Source organism: Mustela lutreola, chromosome 10 (genome assembly GCF_030435805.1).
Source record: "Mustela lutreola isolate mMusLut2 chromosome 10, mMusLut2.pri, whole genome shotgun sequence".
NCBI classification, from domain to species: domain Eukaryota; kingdom Metazoa; phylum Chordata; class Mammalia; order Carnivora; family Mustelidae; genus Mustela; species Mustela lutreola.
The window spans coordinates 85728334-85749906 of NC_081299.1; the positions used below are offsets into that span (position 1 = coordinate 85728334).

General features: G+C 39.3%; 1 protein-coding gene across 5 annotated transcripts in view; it reads left to right on the plus strand.

Annotated features, from left to right (window-relative positions):
• CDC14A (cell division cycle 14A) overlaps positions 1-21573 on the plus strand; it is a 190771-nt gene that overhangs the window by 88365 nt on the left and 80833 nt on the right. For all 5 annotated transcript variants that reach the window (XR_009345545.1, XR_009345546.1, XM_059138137.1 and 2 more), the window contains exons 6-7: positions 11376-11442; positions 14888-14950. Coding sequence is in view for 3 of the 5 variants with exons in the window: in XM_059138137.1 (XP_058994120.1) it covers positions 11376-11442; positions 14888-14950 (130 nt within the window). In the remaining 2 variants the exon portion in view is untranslated. The remainder of the gene's footprint in view (positions 1-11375; positions 11443-14887; positions 14951-21573) is intronic.

Below are 21573 nucleotides of genomic sequence, written 5' to 3' on the forward strand. Positions count from 1 at the left end.
CTGTATAGATAATAAATAGCATCCAGGCTCCCAGTTTTGATGACAAATATAGAAAGCAGGATTTGAGAAACAATGAGTAGGTGTAGAGGTGAGGTTAAGGTAGGGTGCTGTGTTGACACCCACTGGAATCAAGCTGGTTGGACATTGAATGTTCTCTCTCCAGCTGTCTATTTAGTTTTTCTTTTTTGGTGTTGGTTTTTTGCAGGTCTCCTCCTGGATAGGTGCAGGAATGCATTTTTGTGTGACTGTTTTATTTTAGGTTAGAGAGGAGGCTAGAACTTAGAGGTAGTATTTCCCAAAGTTATGTTGGTTCTCATATTTGGTTTTTAAAAGTCTGAGAGGCTTTAAAAAACGCTGGTGCCTGGGTTCTGTTCCCAGGAATGTTGACATAATTGCTCTAAGGTATTGGGTTTGGGTATTGGGATTTTCAAAAACTTCCACAAAATTCCAGTATGCTGGTAAGGTTGGAACTACTGCTCTATACGATCTACCATGGCAAAATAAAAATAAAAATAAAAAGATTCAAAGAAAAAGTTTAGAACTCTTGGGGATTTAGAAAACACATTCTCATTTTAAAGATTTTAAATGGTTCTGAGTAATAAAGGAACCTGTTTAACTTCGTTTAACGCGGACTTTTCCAGAGTACTTCATCCTGAACCCCTTTCCACTCCCTCACCCCAATTTCTGTTAATATCCGGCAGCACCAGTATTCTGAAACACTCTAGGACACATTTCCGGATCCACACCTGTGTGGAACAAAATAGATCGCTTGGGATTAGAATAATATGCTACCATTTAATGGAGCTGTTTTTGTTCTATTTCCTGAGAATCTTGGAAATAGATGGCTTATCAAATAATGGCATTTTATCTACTATGAACAGGAACCTGCAGCTTTTCTCTTAGAAGAACAGGTGTGAGGCCAGAAAACCTTCCTTACCAGAGGGACCACAAAACTCCCACCAGCAGTCCTTTCAATTGACATTGAAATGAATCAATACTGTTTGTATTAAGGGAGAGGTTTGTTGTGTTTTGGGGATGACCCCTAGTGATATCCCTGTTGCTGAGCTGTGTCTTAATGTGGCTGAGTCTTAGTGGGAAGTCTCTGAAGCAATTACTCTGGACCATCTGGGCATGCCAGAACTTGTAGGTCTCTTAACAAAGCCTCAAAGGGGTCAACCACTTAGAACTTGGCATTAGGCTGCCTTCTTTCTTCTAAAGCAAAATAAACATGTGCTGATAGATGTTAGATCTAATTATAAAATGTATGTCTTCACAGAAAATGTTGAACTAGATATTTGTTAGCTTAAATATGATATTGTGATTTTTGTTAAAGTTTATTTAGCAATTAACTTTGTATTTCAAAAGAACAGTTTTCCTTACCATGTTTTTCTTTGGAGTATCAACAATGTAGAAACAAAATTTATTTTATGCTTTCCAGTGTATCCTTATGATGGCTATCCTTCTGCTTTACAGTTTGATCTTTGGGGTTTATTTCTGCCCCCTTGGATCTTTAATAAACCTTTGCTTTTAATGCTTAGTGTGATGAGAAAGATCCACATTAGTTTTGATAGTGAGGATATATATGCTTGATTCCTGAATTTTGAAAATAGATGGGAGTCAATGGCTTATCCATTCCAAACTGGTCAGGCTGTTCTCAACAGCCGGGATGTGTTGAGTAACTTGGACCACTATGAAAAGCAGACTCTTTATTAGATTTTTCTTGTTAAAGTAGTAAATAAATGCCATTTGTCAGGGTCTCTATGACTCACTAAATACACGTAAGGAAGTGAGTTATGCCTATTCTATTTTTTTTGGAACACAGCAGGTACTTCAGTGGTTTGAGTTGTGAAAGTTGGTTCAGATGATGTTCTTTGTTATTCCTATTTTGATGGTCCCAGATCTGTGTTACGACGTTTCTATAGAAGAGTCAGTGCCAAGCTTTTGTACTCTTTATATAGTACATTTCTGATAGCCAGTCTTAGTTGATAAAGGTGGTTTAGAAAAGTACATTAATTTAATATATTCATATTAGTTTACTACAATTACAGTAATGAATTACATTTACGTTAATGAATGTCATTATTTTGTTGAATGTCTTTTCAGTACCTAATCTAAAGGCAATTTGCTACTATTTATTAACTTTTAAAAGATTTATTTATTTATTTATTTGAGAGAGAAAGCACATGTGCGTGCATGAGCAAGGGAAGGGGCGGAGGGAGAAAAAGAGAGAATCCTCAGGCAGATTCCTTGTTTAGTATGGAGCCTGATGCAGGGCTCTGTCCCAGAACCCTGAAATCATGACCTAAGCCAAAGTCAAGAGACAGCCCCTCAACTGACTGAGCCATCCAGGCGCCCCCAATTTACCACTATATTTATCTGTAAAGCAAAATTAGTGTGGTTACATGGTGTCACTCACATCTTGATAAAAAGCTCTGAGCACAGTGCATGGTCTTTTTTTTTTTTTTGGTGCCTATTATTGCTAGTTCTGGACAGAGTCTATTCTGCTGACTTTATGTGACCTTTGGAGCCATGATTTAGAGATGAATTTTTACATATCTATTTCTTTGGATGAACAGAGTGATTAGTGTGTAGCCTTATTTTCAATCTAAAAAGTGGGAGATTCTGTGTTCTGGTTTTTGTTAAGTAGTGGTCATGCTCACCTTTTGGCGCTTCCCTATGAAGCCATTTGATTTTGCTCTTTGATTGGTGGTAGATTGCTTTGTTCTTCCCATGAATGCTCAGCAAATACCTTTTTTATCTTGTAGGCTTAGATATAATAAGCAATCAGCTCTTTCTTTTCCCCGGACCTGGTTCACATGTGTCAGGGATTTGTTCAGTGATTGGAAGTCAAGTATGATTTGGATAATTATGTGTCGTATTTTGGGGCATTGTCTACTTACCAAGTATCCATTCAGTATAGTCTAGAGCCGAACTACCCAGTACAGTAGCTACTAGCTAGCTGCTAACTGCTAGCTATGTGTGCTTTTGAGCATTTGAAATTTGTTTAGTCCAAATGTTTTAAAGATGTAGTAAAAAAAAAAAAGGTAAAATATCTTCTTTGTAATTATGTTGATTATTTGCTGAAATGATAATTTTTCAGATATACTAGAATAAGAAAATACCTTACTTATTAATTTTACTTGTTTCTTTTTACTTTTTATAATATGGTTTTGAAAGAAATTAAAATTACATATTTGGCTCTCTTTTGTGGATGGCATCATATTTCCGTTGGACATTAAGCTCTTGACTGTGATTTTTTTTTTCACTTTAAACTTTTTAAAAAATTGATTTATTTTATTTTTTCAGTGTTTTAAGATTCATTGTTTATGTACCACACCCAGTGCTCCATATAATACATGCCCTCCTTAATAGTCACCACCAGGCTCACACATCCCCCATCCCCCCCTTCCAAAACCCTCAGTTTGATTGTGTTTTTGCTACTATACATAGTTTATGGCTAAATATTGTTTTGTATGATTTTTGTTTTGAAAGGTCAGTAGCTCCCAACCACTAGAGTTGTTCGAATAGAAGTTTAATGATCTCCTGGTAATGATTGTTTATTCATTCATCAAACATCTACAGCATCTTAATATCTCCAACACCATTCTGGACTCTGGGCATGCAGAACATAAAGGACACACTTTCAGTTCTTAAGAAGCTCATGATCCTCTGTCAGTTGTGTAGATGGGATTCAGATCAGTGCTTGGAAGGGTGCTTTCATGACCTTTGAGATCCTTTCCAACCCACTGCTCTGCAGATATTTGCATACCTCCTAACCATTTGTTATCCAGAGAACTGGCAGAGAATTTTAGGATCAAAACATATGTAGATCATAGTGTCCCCAATATTTCTTCATCCATTTACTGTGAGGTCTTTTTTTTTAATGATTTGATGTATTTATTTGACACAGAGAGAGATCACAAGAAGGCAGAGAGGCAGGCAGAGGGGGAGGGGGGAAAGCAGGCTCCCCACTGAGCAGAGAGCGGGGACTCAGTCCCAGGACCCTGAGATCATGACCTGAGCCAAAGGCAGAGACTTTAACCCACTGAGCCACCCAGGTGCCCCTACTGTCAGCTCTTTTTACTCTTTGGATTAGTCTCTGTATTTTAAATCCTGTACCTCTGTTCTTCATTCTTTCTTCATTTCGAACAACCTCATTACTAGAAATGCTTTCTCATTGCTTTGTGTGAATATATTCTCTCATCTGCAGTTTCATCTCTTCATTGTTAACATTTACAAGGTTGCTTCTTTCTGAGTGATGTCTGAATGCTTAGGTACAAGCAGTGGTATGTCGGTAAACTGGCTCTGTAAGTAGAAGGTGTTTCTTGATTTCTATGGTGTAAATACATCCACCAGTACTGATATGGGCTCTCAAAATTCCTGAATATTCAATAATCACTTATGGGAACCCATAGGAGACAGTTCTATGACAAGAGTGGATTAAGCCCTTTCTCTTTGTATCTAATTGTGCATGGTGGTTCTTGTTTTCTTAAATTTAATTTTTCTTCTATAGCTTCTCTGCAAAATAGATGCAAAAATGTAAAAATAAAAAAAGTCCCAACTGCTTCATACTCATTCATTTAGTTTTTCATTCAACAAGTATTTATTGACTGCCTACCACTCCCAAGGTCAGAGTTACTGGATTTTTATAATCATTTCATAGTTGCTTTGTGGTTCAGTTGACTATTATGCTGGATGTCACATTTAAAAAGAGAGTTGTTGGGATAGATGAAGTTTAGATGGTCAAGCATGAGGCTGGGTTAAATTTGTATCTGGATGTGTGTAGACAGCTGTTGGCGGTAATATTAGTCTTCCATATTGGGCCTAGAGACATATGATTTATTCTTTAGCAGAGAAGAATGATTAGAAACCCCGGGTGTTTGGGGTATTAACTTATCCCTGAATGAAGAGCAGCCTTACGTTTACCTGCTTAAGAGAGTTAATGCAATGCTTGGCCAGACTATCCTGACAGATATAGGGAAGACCTGTGGTTGTTCCAGGCAGCGTGGTGAGCCCATACCTTCTCCTGCACTTGACGTCTGTGGACTTCAGTGGTCCTTTATGGAGGAGGTAACAATACAACGTGCCCTCTTATTCAACTCCATAAATATTTGGCTCAGTAAGTATAGATAAGTGAATGAATAAATACATGGATAAATGAGTAAAAAAGCAAACCAGGAGTTAAGAGTTGGAAATTATAATTGCAATAAAAACTGTGGAACTTTAAAACTTTCTATCCACATCAGTATCTTGATTTAAGTTCTAAAAGCTCTGTATAGTCTCTCCAAAGTGTCTGGGTTAGAATAAAGGTATGATTAATACCACTTGATAAGCTCCTTTACTTCATTGAAGTGCCTAGTCGGTATCTATTTTGTGCCAGGCAGTATGTCAGGTACTAGGGAGAGAGGAGTGAGTAAAAAAATGTCTAGATCCTGCCTTCTTTGAGACTATTACAGAGAGAGCAGCAGAGTCAAATAAGAATGCCACAATATAATATCAACTATAGTTAAGTCCATTAAAAAAAAAGCTGGGGACCTGCTCCAGCTAGGGTGGTATTGAGATTTGTCCTCAGAGACTTTGATCTGTGTGTGAGCTGGGCTCTGAAGACTAACCTAGTCAAAAGCAAGAGGGAGGACATGTGACCAGCAGGAGCAAAGGTCCTGTGGTGAGTGCAGAGGGCTCTATCTGAGAGGTTAAGCAAGGTCTTGTGATGGGCAAATTGTGTGGGAGCATGATATGAGGAGGCTTAGGCAGGCAGGGTCAGATACCCACCAGGCCTTGTATTTGTTGACGATTTGAACTTTCCCATGAACGCAATGAAGTCAGTGAAAAGTGACTGGATCAGATTTACCTTTAAAAAAATATCCTCTGGCTGCTGTGAGAAGCCTGATCAGGAAGGTGAGGCATGGGTGTGGGAAGGCTGTTGCAGGAGTTCACCTGAGAGGTGGTGGGGAAATTGAGGAGAAGTCTGTGCAGGCAAGAGGCAGTTAAAAGGGAGAAGCAACAAAGCATGATGGCAGACAGGATAAGGAGAATGAGAGCTGGAGAGACATCTGGGCTTTAACTTGAGCAATTGTGGAAGCTGAATCTTTTAGGGGACAGACCGTGCTGGAGAACCGGTTATTGTTGTTGCTTTGAGGTCGGGCAGCTGCAAGAGAGTCTTCTCACACAGTGAGGTGCCTTAAGACACCCAAATGGGAAGGTCACGTACGTGGTTGACTATCCTGTTTTTTCAGTTTTAAGGAGTTTGTGCTAGAGAGAGCAATTTGAGGGTCATTGGCAGACTGATGGCAATTTATATGGATGAAATTGTGTTGGACAGTTTTCCAAATGTGCTCCTTCCCACCAGCAGCATCAATAGCCCCTGGAAACCTGTTAGGAATGCAGATTCTCCAGTCCTGCCCTGGATCTGTTGGATCGGGACCTTGGGTGGGGCCCAGTAATCTGTGTTTTGGGAACCGCTCAGGTGATGCTGATGCACTCCATCTAATTCTGGGCTAGGGAGAGAACATGGAGTGGCAAGAACTTGAGTCTGGGATTGAACCTTGAGAAGCTCTAACTTATAAGGATGGAAGGTGAAGGATGTCTTTGCCGAGGAGACTGGGTAGGAGCCATGTCTGGAGAGGTAGAAAAAAAAATCCAGGAAGCCAGTGAAGAGAGTATTCAAAGGGGCGAGATACTTGTTGCCGACAAGTTCAGTCAAATAATGCTTGGGAAATGTCCCCTGGGCTTGGAAGAAGCAGATCTAGAGAGATAGAATGTAGATTACTGACTGCCAGGGGTTGGGAGGGAGAGGGAGCAGTTACTGTAAATGGACACAGAGTTTCTTTTTCGGGGAACACAACTGTTTTGGAATTAGTGGTGATATGAATTGTGAATATATCAAAAGCCACATCATGGTGAATAGAAAGAAATCACAGAATTGTGCACTTTAAAAAGGCTGAATTATGAATTTTATCTCAATTAAAAACAAAGCTCCCCTGCCATCCCCAGCTTTGCAATGTGGAGATAATTGGTGACTTTAGTGCAAAATGTTCATGGCATGGATGAAAGAGGAGGGAAAATGGAGGCCAGGAGAGAAGACATCCTTCAGAGAAGTCTCGTTTTAAAGGGGAGGCCAAAGGGAGGGTGGTGATTGTGGGGAGATATCAAGTCCAGAAACTCTGGGATGGTTTTTCTTCTTTTGAAGATGGTGGAGACGTGAAAGTGTTTAAATTCTGTTGGGAAGGACCCAGGGGAGAGATCTGGAGAAGAAAGTGATCATCAGTTGTGTTGAATAACAATACAGTTTCAGAGTTGAAGGGACTTCTTTGGTTAATGATGTTTTCCTAACCTGGATCTCCATTTCATACAACAAAGTAGGCGAAAAATAATCCTGAAGCAGTCCTCTGATTCAAACTTGAACACTGCATGGGGGCAGGAATCCTGCTGTCTTCCAGGGCCAACCATTCTATTTTCAGATGGTCTTGACTATATTAGGGGATTGAGAGAAATTAGCAGGGAAGAACTCATTTATCAGATGGGAGATAATGTTTCTTTTATAGAATAAAACTTCTCTTCTTCTGAAATGGACTTTAATCTTATTTCCATCATTTCCTTCATTCTCACTCCCCAAAGGACCCAGTGCTGCCAATTCCTGAGCCTTTGGGGAAATTTCTGGTATTCGTTGGGTTGATTCTCTTTTTCACTGGTACCTTAACATTCAGTTTTCTTGGTTTTGTAATTTATCACCATTCATTTCTCTGATTTCCAGCTTTTGGGATTTTATTGCTACTCTCCACTCTCTTCTGAATGTGTTGGATTCCATTTTTTAAAGGCCTTTCAAAATTCTCTCTTTAGTGTGGTTTTGATAGATATTTTTGTCCAATCTGCCACTTCTACCTTCTCTCTCTCTCCTTTTTAAAGATTTTATTTATTTATTTGACACAGAGCACAAGCAGGGGGAGCAGCAGGCAGAGGGAGAGGGAGAAGCATGGTCCCCATTGAGCAGGGAGTCCCATGCGGGGCCTGATCCCAGGACCCTGGGAGCATGACCTGAGCCGAAGGTAGCCGCTTAACTACTGAGCCACTCAGACTCACCTTACCTTCTCTTTCTCTCTCTCTCTTTCTTTTTTTTTTCTTTCCACCAGAGGACATGTAACCTGTTTTCGTATCCCTTCACTTTTATGGTTACTCTCCTTTGACTAAGTAGGAGGTGGGTTCTACTAATTAGCCTTTTCTCTTGCTTGTTATGGGGGCAGGTTTTGGGAACCTATTGTCTTCCTGTGCCCTTCATGAGGATTAATTACCTTGAGTAATGGGTATAATCTCCTTTGGTGTTTCATCTCCTTTCCCCTTTCCTGAGAATGTGACCTCATTTTATTGCAGCACTTATTATATGTCAAGCCGTAAATTTCTCCCTGCCTTTCCAGCCAGCTGTGACTGCTTTGTGTCCTGATTCTGTGCCATGGCATGTTTAACTGGCCCTCCTCTCTCTGGTCTGCAGATTTGATCATCAGGTCACTAGAGCTCTCTTTTCAGGCCCTGGGAAAAACTGTGCTGGGTTAGGACAGGAGATGTCATGATTGTCTCACTAAACTTTGCAGACAGAAAGACTGGGTGATTTATTTATAATCGTTTCTTTTTCTGATGATTGATACATGTGAATTTATTTAGGTGACTCTAGGCATAGGAAAATATATTTCAGAGAATAAGGAGTACCTCCAATTCCTAAAATTGTTTTACTCTTTTAAATAAAGAGAAGTGTTTTTTTTTCCTATTCTTTACTAAAACATTTTTATTTTTATTATTTATTTATTTATTTATTAAGATTTTGTTCATTTATTTGACAGAGATCACAAGTAGGCAAAGAAGCAGGCAGAGGGGGGGGGCAGTGGGAAAGCAGGCTCCCCACCAAGCAGAGAGCCACATGCGGGGCTTGATCCCAGGACCCTGAGATTATGACCTGAGCTGAAGGTTAACCCACTGAGCCATCCACACATCCCATAAAGCAGTCATTTCTTTTTTTTTTTTTTTTTAATTTTTTATTTTTTATAAACACATATTTTTATCCCCAGGGGTACAGGTCTGTGAATCGCCAGGTTTACACACTTCACAGCACTCACCCAAGCACATACCCTCCCCAATGTCCATAACCCACCCCCCCCTTTTCCCAACCCCCCTACCCCCAGCAACTCTCAGTTTGTTCTGTGAGATTAAGAGTCACATATGGTTTGTCTCCCTCCCAATCCCATCTTGTTTCATTGATTCTTCTCCTACCCACTTAAGCCCCCATGTTGCATCACCACTTCCTCATATCAGGGAGATCATATGATAGTTGTCTTTCTCAAAGCAGTGATTTCTAATCTAAGGTCTGTGGAGAAAGTTTAGAGAGTTGCTGAATTTGTATGGCCAGAAAAGTGTCTTTGTTTTCATTAATCTTATAACTGATAAGATTACATTCAATTATAAATATTAGAAATAAACTATAGTAGTATTAGCAATATGAATGACTATCACAATGGAAATTACAGATATTCTTATATCCCATTACAGTTTTTGCCTACATCTTATATATTTTACATATCTTATTTATGTTCATTCATTCTTTAAAATTAGAGTCATTAGTAGATCTACTAGATCTTATTATATATTAATAAAATAAGTAAATTATTAAGTAAATATTATGGTATTGTAAGTTTTTTATATTTTGATAAATTTGACTGTATTAGTTTTCTGGTATTCATTTATATTTTATTTTATGTCTTTAAAAACACTATTCTGAGAAAAGGGGTTTACAGGCTTTATCAGATTGCTAAGGGGTTCATGACACACAAAAGATTCTGAACCCTGTCCCAAAGAGACAAGTGCCTACAAAGGAATATGTGATTATTAATATAAACCATTTTATCTTGGATGTCCAGCTCTGCCTTTTTCTGTTTTTGTCCATTAAAATTTGCTTCTTAATATGTGGTTTATGTCTTTGAAAGGTATTTGGAAAAGAGGCTGTTTTGATTTTCACTGACCCATGAGTTCAGATGGCATTAAAAAAAGAAGTCTCGAAATCAGATTTACTTATCAAGAATAACACTTTCTATTTCTTTAGGTTAACGAAGTTTCAGGACTTAAGCATTTCTGTTAAGTCGCTTTGCTAACTTACTGTTTTTATATGAGGTTTTCAGGATGTTGAAGCAGTCATAGGGTCAAGTTCCCTAGGATGGTTGTGATATAAAACTCAGTTTTATGTTAATTATTTATGTTATATTTTATGCTAATTATGTTAAAGCCCTTCAGGGTCATTTTCTCCCCGTGGACATCATCACCTGGCACCTTCCCCACTGCTGCCCTTGAACTGACTTTGTGTGGTACATTTGACTTTGTCATTGGCCGATCCCTCCCTGATAGCTCTGTTCCTCTGGGTCAGCAGTGGGGGCTGGGCAGAGACACAGAGCCTTGAGGTCAAGTTTCTTGCCTTGGACACCTTGGAACACCGCTAGTGTTAAAGCTCCAGTGCCAGTTCTTGCTTAACTGACCTGAACTTGATACTTCAGTTTTATGTTGCCTAAAGCAAGTCTGCTACGTTGCTCTAAAAACTTAAATAAAGTATGAAGTACTCAATTTTCGGTGCAATAGATTCCTAATCCTTTTGATACAATACTTCATGGTGCATTAGAAGCTCCCATGGATCCTGAGGGGAGATTGTTTGGAAGCATGACTGCATTTTCCATAGTGTTTTGTTGGGGGGGAGGTGGGGAGTTGATGGAGGGGTGGCATTTAATCCATGAAAATAACAGCTAGCTTCTGCTGACCTGCCTGCGTTGTCCTCACATATTTATGCTCGTATTTACTATATTTCTGATGGGTGGTTGTTCCTCTGTATGAATACCTTTAGTGACTCTGAATCTTTTCCTTAGTGAAACAGTCCAGTTCACTGTTAGTAATATCAAGGAGAGTCATAACATTTATTAGGGGCTTCCTGTATGCTAGGACTTTATATTTAGTAAATGCATCTGACAACAATCCTATGAATGGTAGTGACTATCAGTAACATCATTTCAGAGATGGGAAACTCACAGAGGTAAAATTAACTTGCTCACAGTCCCAGGCAGTATGAGGCAGAGTTGGAATTTGAACAAAGGCAACCTGACTACAGAGCTCAGGCTCTTAGATCTGGTTTTCTTAATTCTGCCTATTGGATTAAAGCAATTTCAGAAATGCTTCAGTTAAGCTGTAGGGGTAGTTAACTAGTAGGATCTGATGTGTTACATTAATTTACCATTAATTAAATTAATGAAAGCTGTGAAACCAAACAAGCAGTCTTCAGTTGACTTTTGTTATTATTTGAATATTCTGAATGTACATTTTTAGTGTCATTTCTTTTTTGTGTGTGTTTATAGGGATGCTTCCTTTGGAAATTGCACTTATAATCTCACCATCCTCGACTGTTTGCAGGGAATCAGAAAGGTAATAATAATTCTCCTTGCTATAGTTGGTGCAGATGTTTCAAAATATGAAAAAGGAATAATGTCAGTATCCTTGCTTGTCACTGGAGAGAAGACAGGCAGTTAGCAAAAGGCTTTCCACTTCTTGATGGAATGATTGATGTGTAAAATACAGACCATCGGGCAAATTGAAGGGTGTCTGGGGTAACTCTGTAACTCCTGATTGAATTAGAGGGGGTTTCCCTTCCTTATTTAAATTATTTCTCTTCCCGGGCAATTGTATGACTTGTGTCTGTCTCTGTACCTGTGACATTGCTTTGTCACTGGGTCAGCTTCCTTATGAAGCCAGCACTTGGTGTGGGAGAGATAGGAAGCCACTGCACACCTCTGGTAGTGTGGAGGGGAACATTTCCATGTTGGTTTCCTACCTGGATATTGTTACAGTAGTAAGTAGGCCAGATATTATTATCTCATTATTATAGATGAGGAAACAACCCCAGGGAGGTTAAGCCATTCTTAGGGCTACAGGGAACTATTAGCAGGGCTAATTCTAACTCACATTTCTTTGTCAATTTGGAGCTTTCTAACATCCTATCAGGGCATCTTATAAATCAACGGTTTGTCAAAATGTGGGGCTCGCTAGAGATGCAAATTCTCAGCCGTCCTCGGAGACTGACGGAACCATAAATTATGGGAGTGAGGCCGGGCAGTCTGTGTTTGACACTCTGGGTGATTTGATGCACTTTGCAGTTTGGAGGCATAGATTAGTTATTCATATGTATAATGGAGAAGTGAATCCAAAATATTTTTGAGAACTTTTAGAACATGTTCTAGAAGCATTGATTTACTGAGAAGTCATGCATGCTATCCTGTGAAGTTCTTTTAAAAAATATTTTTAAAGATTTTATTGATTTATTTGAGAGAGAGAGAGAGAGCATGAACAGGGAGAGGGTCAGAGTGAGAAGCAGACTCCCTACTGAGCAGGGAGCCCATGCAGACCTCCATCCTAGGACCCTAGGATCATGACCTGAGCCGAAGGCAGACACTTAACCCACTGAGCCACCCAGGTGCCCCTATAGTGTGAAATTCTAATGAAGTTTCAAAGTACCTCATTCCATCTTGAACATATAGCCATGATGTATCACTCAGGAATGTACATGTTGCATAGCCCGTGGGCAAGGGTCATTATGGACTGTAGATACACCAGGAGAATGATTCTTGTTCTAGTTTCTTTTCTGATGTAAGACTGATTTTGTTACATTTTAAATTGAGAAAATTCGTATGATCGGTATGCTGCTGTTATGTATGTTTGTTTTTGACTTATTTCATTTAAAAATGAATTTAAACTCTGAAAGTTTAAGATAGTTTCAAGTATTTTTCTTTCCATTTAAAGACTGTCAGCATACTGTAGCCCCCCCGCCATAAGTAGTGTCTCCATCCTAGACTTCTAGTAGCACAAGTTAAGAACATGTATGGAGAGATAATTCAATATGTAATCCACAACTATAGGATTAAAAAAGTTAGCCGGAGGTGGGGGGGAATGTAATTTATTTATTGTTATTGTTGTTGTTATTATTTTGCCTATTCTGCCACCTGGTACAGGCTGTTTTTTTTTAATAGATGTATGAAGTTCAGAAAGAGTTCACATTGGAATATCCCCGCCTATTATGGTAACTTGGTAACTGGGTATAGAAATTTATGACATCCTTCCTGTTAGAGAGGAAAGGTGTGACTTTGTTCATGGATAAGGTCTTCTGTAAATTTCTTGTTTCATCAAGAGCTGGGGCTTTTTTTTTACTCAAACGTAGATGAGATTTTAGAAGATCTGACAGATATTAAACATTTCCTTAAGCAACTGAGACACATTATCCCCCTCCACACTTACATAAAGCCCTGTGTTGTGGGCAGTTGCGTGGCAGTGAGGACCATATTCCTAAGAGTGTAGACAGAGTATGGCTGCATTTTTGCCTTGTTTGGAAGCATATCTTTCTGATTTTGTTGCATTGGCATCATCATAAGCATGGTTTTACCTGGGTGTGAACTACACACAGAAACATAAGCAAACACACACTTCCGATGAAGAAATAAGGAAGGACAGTTATAGTCCTGGCTCTGTTTTTCTCACTTCTTTCCCGGGAATGGTACAGATGGATCTACTAAGTTGCTATATTTAAAGGTGAGATAATTGAAATAACTTGCTTTGCTTATAATAGTAGGGGTTGACTAACTCAGCAGTGTCAGGATTTATCATTTATAAGAATCACCTAGAAGGCATATTAACATGTTGATCCTACCCCCAGAGAATCACATTTAATAGTTCTGGGATATGGGGTTTAGGACTCTATATTTTAAATCTAAATTACTGAGGTGCTTCTTTTGCAGGTGATTTGTGTTCTGCATTTAAAAAAAAAAGATTTTATTTATTTATTTGACAGACAGAGATCACAAGTAGGCAGAGAGGTAGGCAGAGAGAGAGGGGGAAGCAGGCTCCCTGCTGAGCAGACAGCCTGATGAGGGGCTTGATCCCAGGACTCTGGGATCATGACCTGAGCTGAAGGCAGGGGCTTAACCCACTGAGCCACCCAGGCACCCTGTGTTCTGCACTTAGGAAATGCTGGTCTCGAACATATTTTTGAAGACAGATGTCCTGGAGCTTGGCTTCATAGTTTCTTCAATTTTTAATGGTTCGAATATGTAACTTTTAAAAGTAACAGTGGTTTTGTATTCTATTACACTCTGTACAGCTTCATGATTTATAAAATAAAAGACTGTCCTCTTCAAAATATTGTATCTGAGCAAGCTAGATAGTTTTTAAAAGTTCTAAATCATTAGTTATAAAAAAGAGTAATGAATGTGTTCTTTGTGTTGTTAAAAAGTACCAGCTCTTCCTCTAAATTGTAAGAGCAGACAAGTACACTTTTATTCTGTCAGTAACTATGACCATAAAACAAATGCTCTCGAGAAGTTTTAGGAACAAAGAAGGGCCTATGAAGTAAAAATGCCCTTTTTGCTAAGTATCTCATTAATGATCAAAGGAAAACAAAACCTCCCAAGAATAATTGATTTTTCTTCTCCTATCTGAAAAGTTACTGTTATATATCCTATCATTGTTTGATATGAATTAATTGCCTGGTTCCCAATAGGTTTTAACTCTAGGTTTGCTAATATGTTCCATTTTATATACATAATTAATTTACTATATACAAAACTAATGTAAATAAGGACTCTAGATATATTTTGCAGGACAAATTTTCATGCTTTTCTAAGTGTTAAGTCCCACTTGTGAGAAAGTCTCAATGCACACTTACCAATGTTAGAAGGTGATTTCTAGATATGCATTTTAAACGAAAGGTTTCAAGCTTTTCAAACTTCAGATTATTAAGAATTATTTGTGAGCAGGAATTCTAGGAATGACTAGAGGACTTACCAATTTGGTGTGGAAAAACTAATTCAAATTCTACTTGTAGGGATTACAACATGGATTTTTTGACTTTGAGACATTTGATGTGGATGAATATGAACATTATGAGGTTTGTACATTTTAATTTTTTACAAGCTATAATTTCATTTAATTAAAATCTCCTGTGCTCCACTCCCCCGCCCTGTTCCCTCCCCGGCCCCAACACTCAGGTATTGCCAATTGCGTGGCTTCTACAGTAAAAGCATTCTGGGAGTTTTCTATAGCTGTCAGTTTTGTCCTTTCAACTTTGGTTATTGCCTTTGAACCAGGAATACCAGAATTTTAGTTTGGGAAAATGTTTAGTTTGGGAAAAGGACTATTATCTATAATGTCCTTTCACTAAACTTCCGTTAACAATTACTTTGCACATTTAATTTATAAGAAAAAATAATTTCAAAATATAGTTTGATAGAGAAACTGAGTTACTGTTATTTTAAAAATTCAGATTCTGTTTAAAACAAAACTTTACTTGTAGTATTTTTGTTATATTGTAATATTTTTTGACTGCATAAATTTAATTTTTAAATATGGCTGAATTTACCTAGTTCTATGAATTGGCTGAATTTTTTTTCCCATTGCATCATCGTGGTTTTGAGTATTGTCTTGCCTGTTCAGTGATGTAGAGTTTAGGCAAGGGCTGTCCCAGCTAGGTTGCTGTATAAGGAGATGTTGAAGAAACAGCTTTTCTGGAAGATGAGAAGCCTGTAGAATTCAAGTAGGCCCAACATTCTATGGAGGTGAACTCACCTGTTGGGGTTCTCCAGACGACTTGTGAAATGTATCACCACTCTTAGTGAGAGAGGGCAGCTCTTCCCCCTTTGCGCTCTAGTTCAGGATCTCTGTTTGGATATCCTGTTTACAAGTTAAACTTAACCAGTCTGAGAAGAAACTGACCATCTTTCACTCCACTATGGTCTTCTGCTTCATTCATCTGTATTAATGGTACCACCTATCCTGCAGTTCATCCAGGCTCAAGAACAGGAATGCTCCTCTTTCCCTCCCGAATCGAACCAGTATTTGAATTCCTGGTGTGTGTTTCATCTTCCCTGTGCTCTCTGTTCTCCCTTCCTTCCCTCTGGCTCAGGTGTGGTGCCCTCTCTTGTGGACTATGAGAAGCACTCTCTAACGAGCACGGGTCCTTCTTCTCCTGTTGGTCTGTCTTTCACCCGCGTGACTTGAGTGATCTTAGAGCAGAACTCTCATCATTCTTGGCCCCAGACTGCATTGCTCTGCAGAAATGGGGATGAACTCCCCTGTGCTGGCATTCTTAGCATGGATGGGCTCCAGCCCACCTCCAGAGCCTTGTCTCCTGTTTGCTTACCGGGCGCCGTTTGCATGCCAGCCCCACAGAGCTGCGTGCTCACTGCTCCCCGAGGGTCCCCGTGTCCTGGCTGAGTTTCCTTTCTGCCACATGCCCATCCCCTCTAGCATTTCCTCTCCTCTGTTTTGTGTGGGTCACATCTACAGACAGAGCATTACTCTCTTGAGTATTTTCTCCCTTCAGTTTCATGGGTTACAATTTGTACTTTCCATGTTTCCTGTATCTTGTTTTTATTTTTCTTGCTGGATTGCAAATTCCTTGTGGATAGGACATGACTACGTGGAAAAATACATACTGAATACTTGGATAGAAAGGTTTAATATCATAAAAGTGCTATTTCTCCTCAAATTAATGTAGTACAATTTATTAAAAATCTTGAAATTATTTTAACCATAAAAGCATGGTTGTCATGGCATTTTTAGTAGCAGCAAAAGAATCCCCCCATCAAACCCCACCCCCACCCCCAGCTAGAAACAGAGACTGTGCACTCATAAGGGAAGATTGAATGATTTATAGTTCATACACACCATGGAATGTTATGTGCTGATATGAAAAAGTGAATTTGAGCTGTACGACTTGTCTTGGAACGATTTCTATAATACATTGTTTAGAAGAAAAGATACAGATAAGTGCTCATAATATAATCCCCTCCTTTAATTAACAGTAATGAGATCCCATTTAACCCATATATGTGTATCTGTATTATATTATCAGAGCTGATTTCCTGTGACGCTAATAAAACTGAAATTTTAGAGGACCCCCCCACACTTGTGTGGGCATTTTTTAAGGTCCTATACCTAATTTTGTATTCATAATTTTGTATTCTTTTCTTAAAGTGGACTTCCAAATTAGATGTTTCATGCTCCATGTATATGAGCATGGAGAAAATGATATGGCAAAATGCGAAGTCCATTTCCATTAAAGGAGATAGTGGGGTGGACACTCAAGAGGAGGAGGAAGGAACAATACCACAATAAAAAGAAAAAATTAGTTGGCATTTTACTTATTCCTTCATCTTTTTTTAAACCTTAATGTGGATGTTGAGAGGTAGTTGGAAAAGCTGTTGAAAAACCTGAGACAGTAGAGTTTAATTCTTGCAAACCAACCAACTGGCCAACTAAAAAAAAAAAAAAAAAGTCTGTTAAGAATGTGGTCACACCCTTGCCTGAGTAAACAAACAACGTAGTAACAACAACAACAACAACCCAGGTAATAATGGGAGGCAGGACGTAAGTGGTGAACATTTGAAAAGTTTTCTGTCAAATTACTTCCTTTCTGAGAATGATATATCCATTCTATCATAAAGCCCAGGAAAAGAAAATTACAAAGAGAAGTATGCTTTTTGGGGAGTGAGCATGTCATAAATGCTACTTAATGAATAAATAAAGGAACTCTGTTCCCGACAGTCTGTGGGCCTGATACTTGTCATAATTTTGCTCGCTCTTCTCACTTGTCTTAGTGAGTTTGGACAATGGGTGAACTTGTGGGATAGCTAGAGACACATATTTTGTGTTTTCCAACAAAGTCCGTATTCCAATGGAGACATTGTGGTTTTCAAAGTAAAATTTTATCATTGACAGCAAATTAGGAGACTGTAAGTCTTGGATTAGTGGGGAACGTTCAGGATGAAGTTTTTCCAAGACACTTCTTGACGGAACTGCATTTAATATATAATTTGGCTCAAGAAGAAGCCTATATTAATGAGACTGCATCTCAGTGTGAGACTGAAGGGCAGTTTTATGATAAGAATGCCAAACATTGTTAATGACAAGATCAGCAGAACATAAGAAATACTCACTTTATGAAGTCTACAGGTAAATCTCCAGCCATTCTGCAAAGGGTTATATCCATTTTCCTCCTGTGATTCCTGGGTCTAGAGCAGTGCTGTCCAATAGAAATATAATGAGAATTATAGATACTTTAAACATTCTAGTAGCCACATTTAGAAAAAGTAAAAAGAAATGATAAAATTAATTTTAATATATTTTATTTAATCCAATATTCCCAAAATATCATTTCAACATGTAATCAGTATAAAAATTATTAATGAAGTATTTTACATTTTTATTTTTGAACTAAGCCTTTAAATCTCAGCATGTAGTTTGCTCTATGGCACATCTCAGTTTGGACTAGTCACTTTTTTTTTTTTTTTTTTTAAGTAGGCTCCACACCCAGTATAGAGCCCAGTGTGGGGCTTGAACTCATGACCCTGAAATCAAGACTGAGCTGAGATCATTAGTTAGAAGCTTAACCAGCAGAGCCACCAGGTGCCCCTGGACTAGTCACATTTCAAGTGCTCAGTAGCTACATGTACCTAGAGGCAGATTCTGTGGGGACGGTCTTGACCATGAACTATTGGAGTCCCTCAGAATGACATGAAGCCTGGTATAAACAGAACAGGTTATATGGCCTTGCTTTAGGTGATCTAATTATTCACATAAGAGTTAAAGCCCTGTCATATTTAGAGGGGTTTGGTTAAGATATCTCAGACTCTTGCTCTATTTTCATGGGACTTGCAGAATGGCCCATTAATTATCGATGAACAAAAGTATCTTCCAAAATGTGGTCTCTCATTTACCACACTGTGGAACTGTGCATTCTTCACCTTGGGGCTGATCAAATAAATGTAAATCTGACAGCTATGCTGCAGCTATGCTGCAAAGGTCCCATAAAGTAACTGCAAGAAGATAGCCCCAAAACTTGCCCTAAGAATCAGTGTCCAAACAATCATACTTTTCTAACAGGTTTCTCCAGGTATTTTCTTTTCTTTTTTTTTTTTTTTTTTTAAAGATTTTGTTTATTTATTTGAGAGAGAGAATGAGAGAGGGAAAGAGAGAGCATGGTGAAGGGAGGGTCAGAGGGAGAAGCAGGCTTCCCATGGAGCAGGGATCCCCATGAGGGACTCGATCCTGGGACTCTAGGATCATGACCTGAGCTGAAGGCAGTTGCTTAACCAACTGAGTCACCCAGTTGCCCCCTATCTCAAGGTATTTTCAAAGAACTGAGAGAGCAGTCACTCCTGTGAAACATGGCCATTCATGGGTTTACTTGAAAAGTGGAAATAGACCTTTGGCCCATGGGAACAGCAGTGAAGATGAAAGAGCTTGAATATTGAAATTATGTTTCTGTGGGTATGTGAGGAGCTGTACCCTCACATACCTCTATATGGCAATTGCTCGTGTAGGATAATATTCTGCTTGTGAGGCCCTGCAGTAGCATCCATACACAGAGTCCGCCTTCTGTCAGCCTTTTTTAAACTCTTTTTGGGGGAACTATCCTTAACTTGCCGAAAATGAATGGTGCTGCTCTTGGGCATTATTTTAAGTCATTATTCCTCAAAGAGAGCTTGAAGTTGTGTCTTTTGTTTTTTATTTGGATGTCTCTAAGGGGCTTTCTACTATTGACCGGAAGTCTGCCGTCTTTGATGATGTCTCTATGTTGGCCACACACAGACTCCCAGAGCAGCATCCTGTCCCCGGGAGAGGGGAGGAGCAGAGAGGGGCAAAGAAACAAGCTTTAGGGGCAGCATGTGGAGATGCCTCCTCATTTATTATCCCATCCAGAATTTGGCCCATGTAATTGCAAGAAGTTGCCTTAAATACTCTTTTGAGGATTAGATGGAGTTTCAAGTTTACGTAATGCCTGCTTCAAAAATGAAGAAGTTACGTCATGCTTGGACTTATTTTATATCTTCCACTATCTTTTTTCCCCCCTTGTGAATCATTCCTTTTTTGAGAAAAGAAAAAAAAAAGTGCTTTCTGTGAAGTAGCATTGTCAGTGTGAGGATAGTTTCCAGAATTATTGACTTGACACTTTGCTTTCACAAGCTGCCAACCCGGGGCCACTTTACCAGTGGTTACTTGATGGGTGTGGTTAGAGTTGCCCCTGGTTACCGCAGGCCGGGTGCCGGACCGACGGGTTACTGCCTGCTTGAGTGTGGAGACACAGTACGGGGCCTTCTCTTGTTTCTCTCATCAAGGCACACGTGGAAAAGGATAATATTTGCTCAGCACCCTGTGATTATAGCTCACAGCTGTCGATGACTGGCCTGGGGCCTCTGGCTGCCCTGGTCCCTGTCCAGGCAAATCCATCGTGTTTCACTGGGTGGAAAGCTTTGTCCAACAGAAATAATGATGTGCAGATCAACCTTTGTTATGTGAGGGTCAGGAAGCTGTATTGCACTCTTTATGGCCTCAATTGATAACTTTTCAGTTTGTTTATTGAACAGATGTTTATTAAGTACCTCCTGTTTTCTCAGTATATTTGCTAGGTCTAATACTTTCTTTCTTTCTTTTCTTTTTCCTTCAAGAGAGTCCCTGCAGTATCATCTCTTCATGTGTGGGATTAGAGCCTTTGTTCTTATCATCTGCTCTCTTAGAATCCATATATTTTTGCAGAAGTTATCATGTCTGACCTTTGTCACAAGCCCCATCTTCATGCTTATCAGATGAGTTATCTACACAGAATTTCTCTTTTGTCCATGGCAGACTGAATGTGGGAAATTTTGCTCCTGAAATAGTCTAGTAATTAATAAGTCATTATTATTGGCTATCCACCTACTGGGTGTTCTTCTGGGAAAAGAGCATTGCTATTCTAGAAGGTGACTTCACATAATCTTAGCCACATCACAACAAGCCCATGTGGGAACTGTTTATGAGAAAGTGTTGGTCAATTCTGGATGTCTGGGAGTGGGTCTTGACTCTTGGGTCTCTTCCATATTACTGTCAGTGTCTTAGAAATTGAGTCTGATTATATCAGTCTCCTGCATTGGGTCCTCTCAGGGCTCCACACTAACTGAAATTGTGGAAGAAATGCAAACTCCTTAATATGGTCCCAAAGGCCCTCTTGACATGGGATTTTCCTTCCCCTCCACTCTTGCCCTTTTCCCTTCCCTTCCCAGACCCAACGCCACGTAGTTTCCCAGACTGCAGCATTTCACGCTCTGGTTCCCCCTCGTGCCCACCATCCCTCCTTTCCTGCCCACCATATTTACGTAGACGTGTCTAAGTCATTCCCAGCTCTTTGGGAGCTCTTCTCGTACAGTGTTGCTTGATGCTGTTTACACATCTGTGTCTTCCCTGCCCTCTGGCTCCTTGAGGTCAGGAACTATGTTTTATTCATCTTCGTATTAATAAGTATTCAGTAGTGTAGTATTCTTATAGCGGGCGCTCATTAAATGTTTGTAGAATGAAAGAATAAATAAATGATTAAATGAATACTGAAAACAGAAGTATAGCACCTTCCAGGATCTTTGATATAATCTGTTAGAGGTAACTCCTTTTCAGTGGAAAGTGACCATGACTTATTAATGAAGAATGCATTCTGATTTTGTAGTACCACTCCTGGGGAAGAAGGTACTGACTATGGCAGAC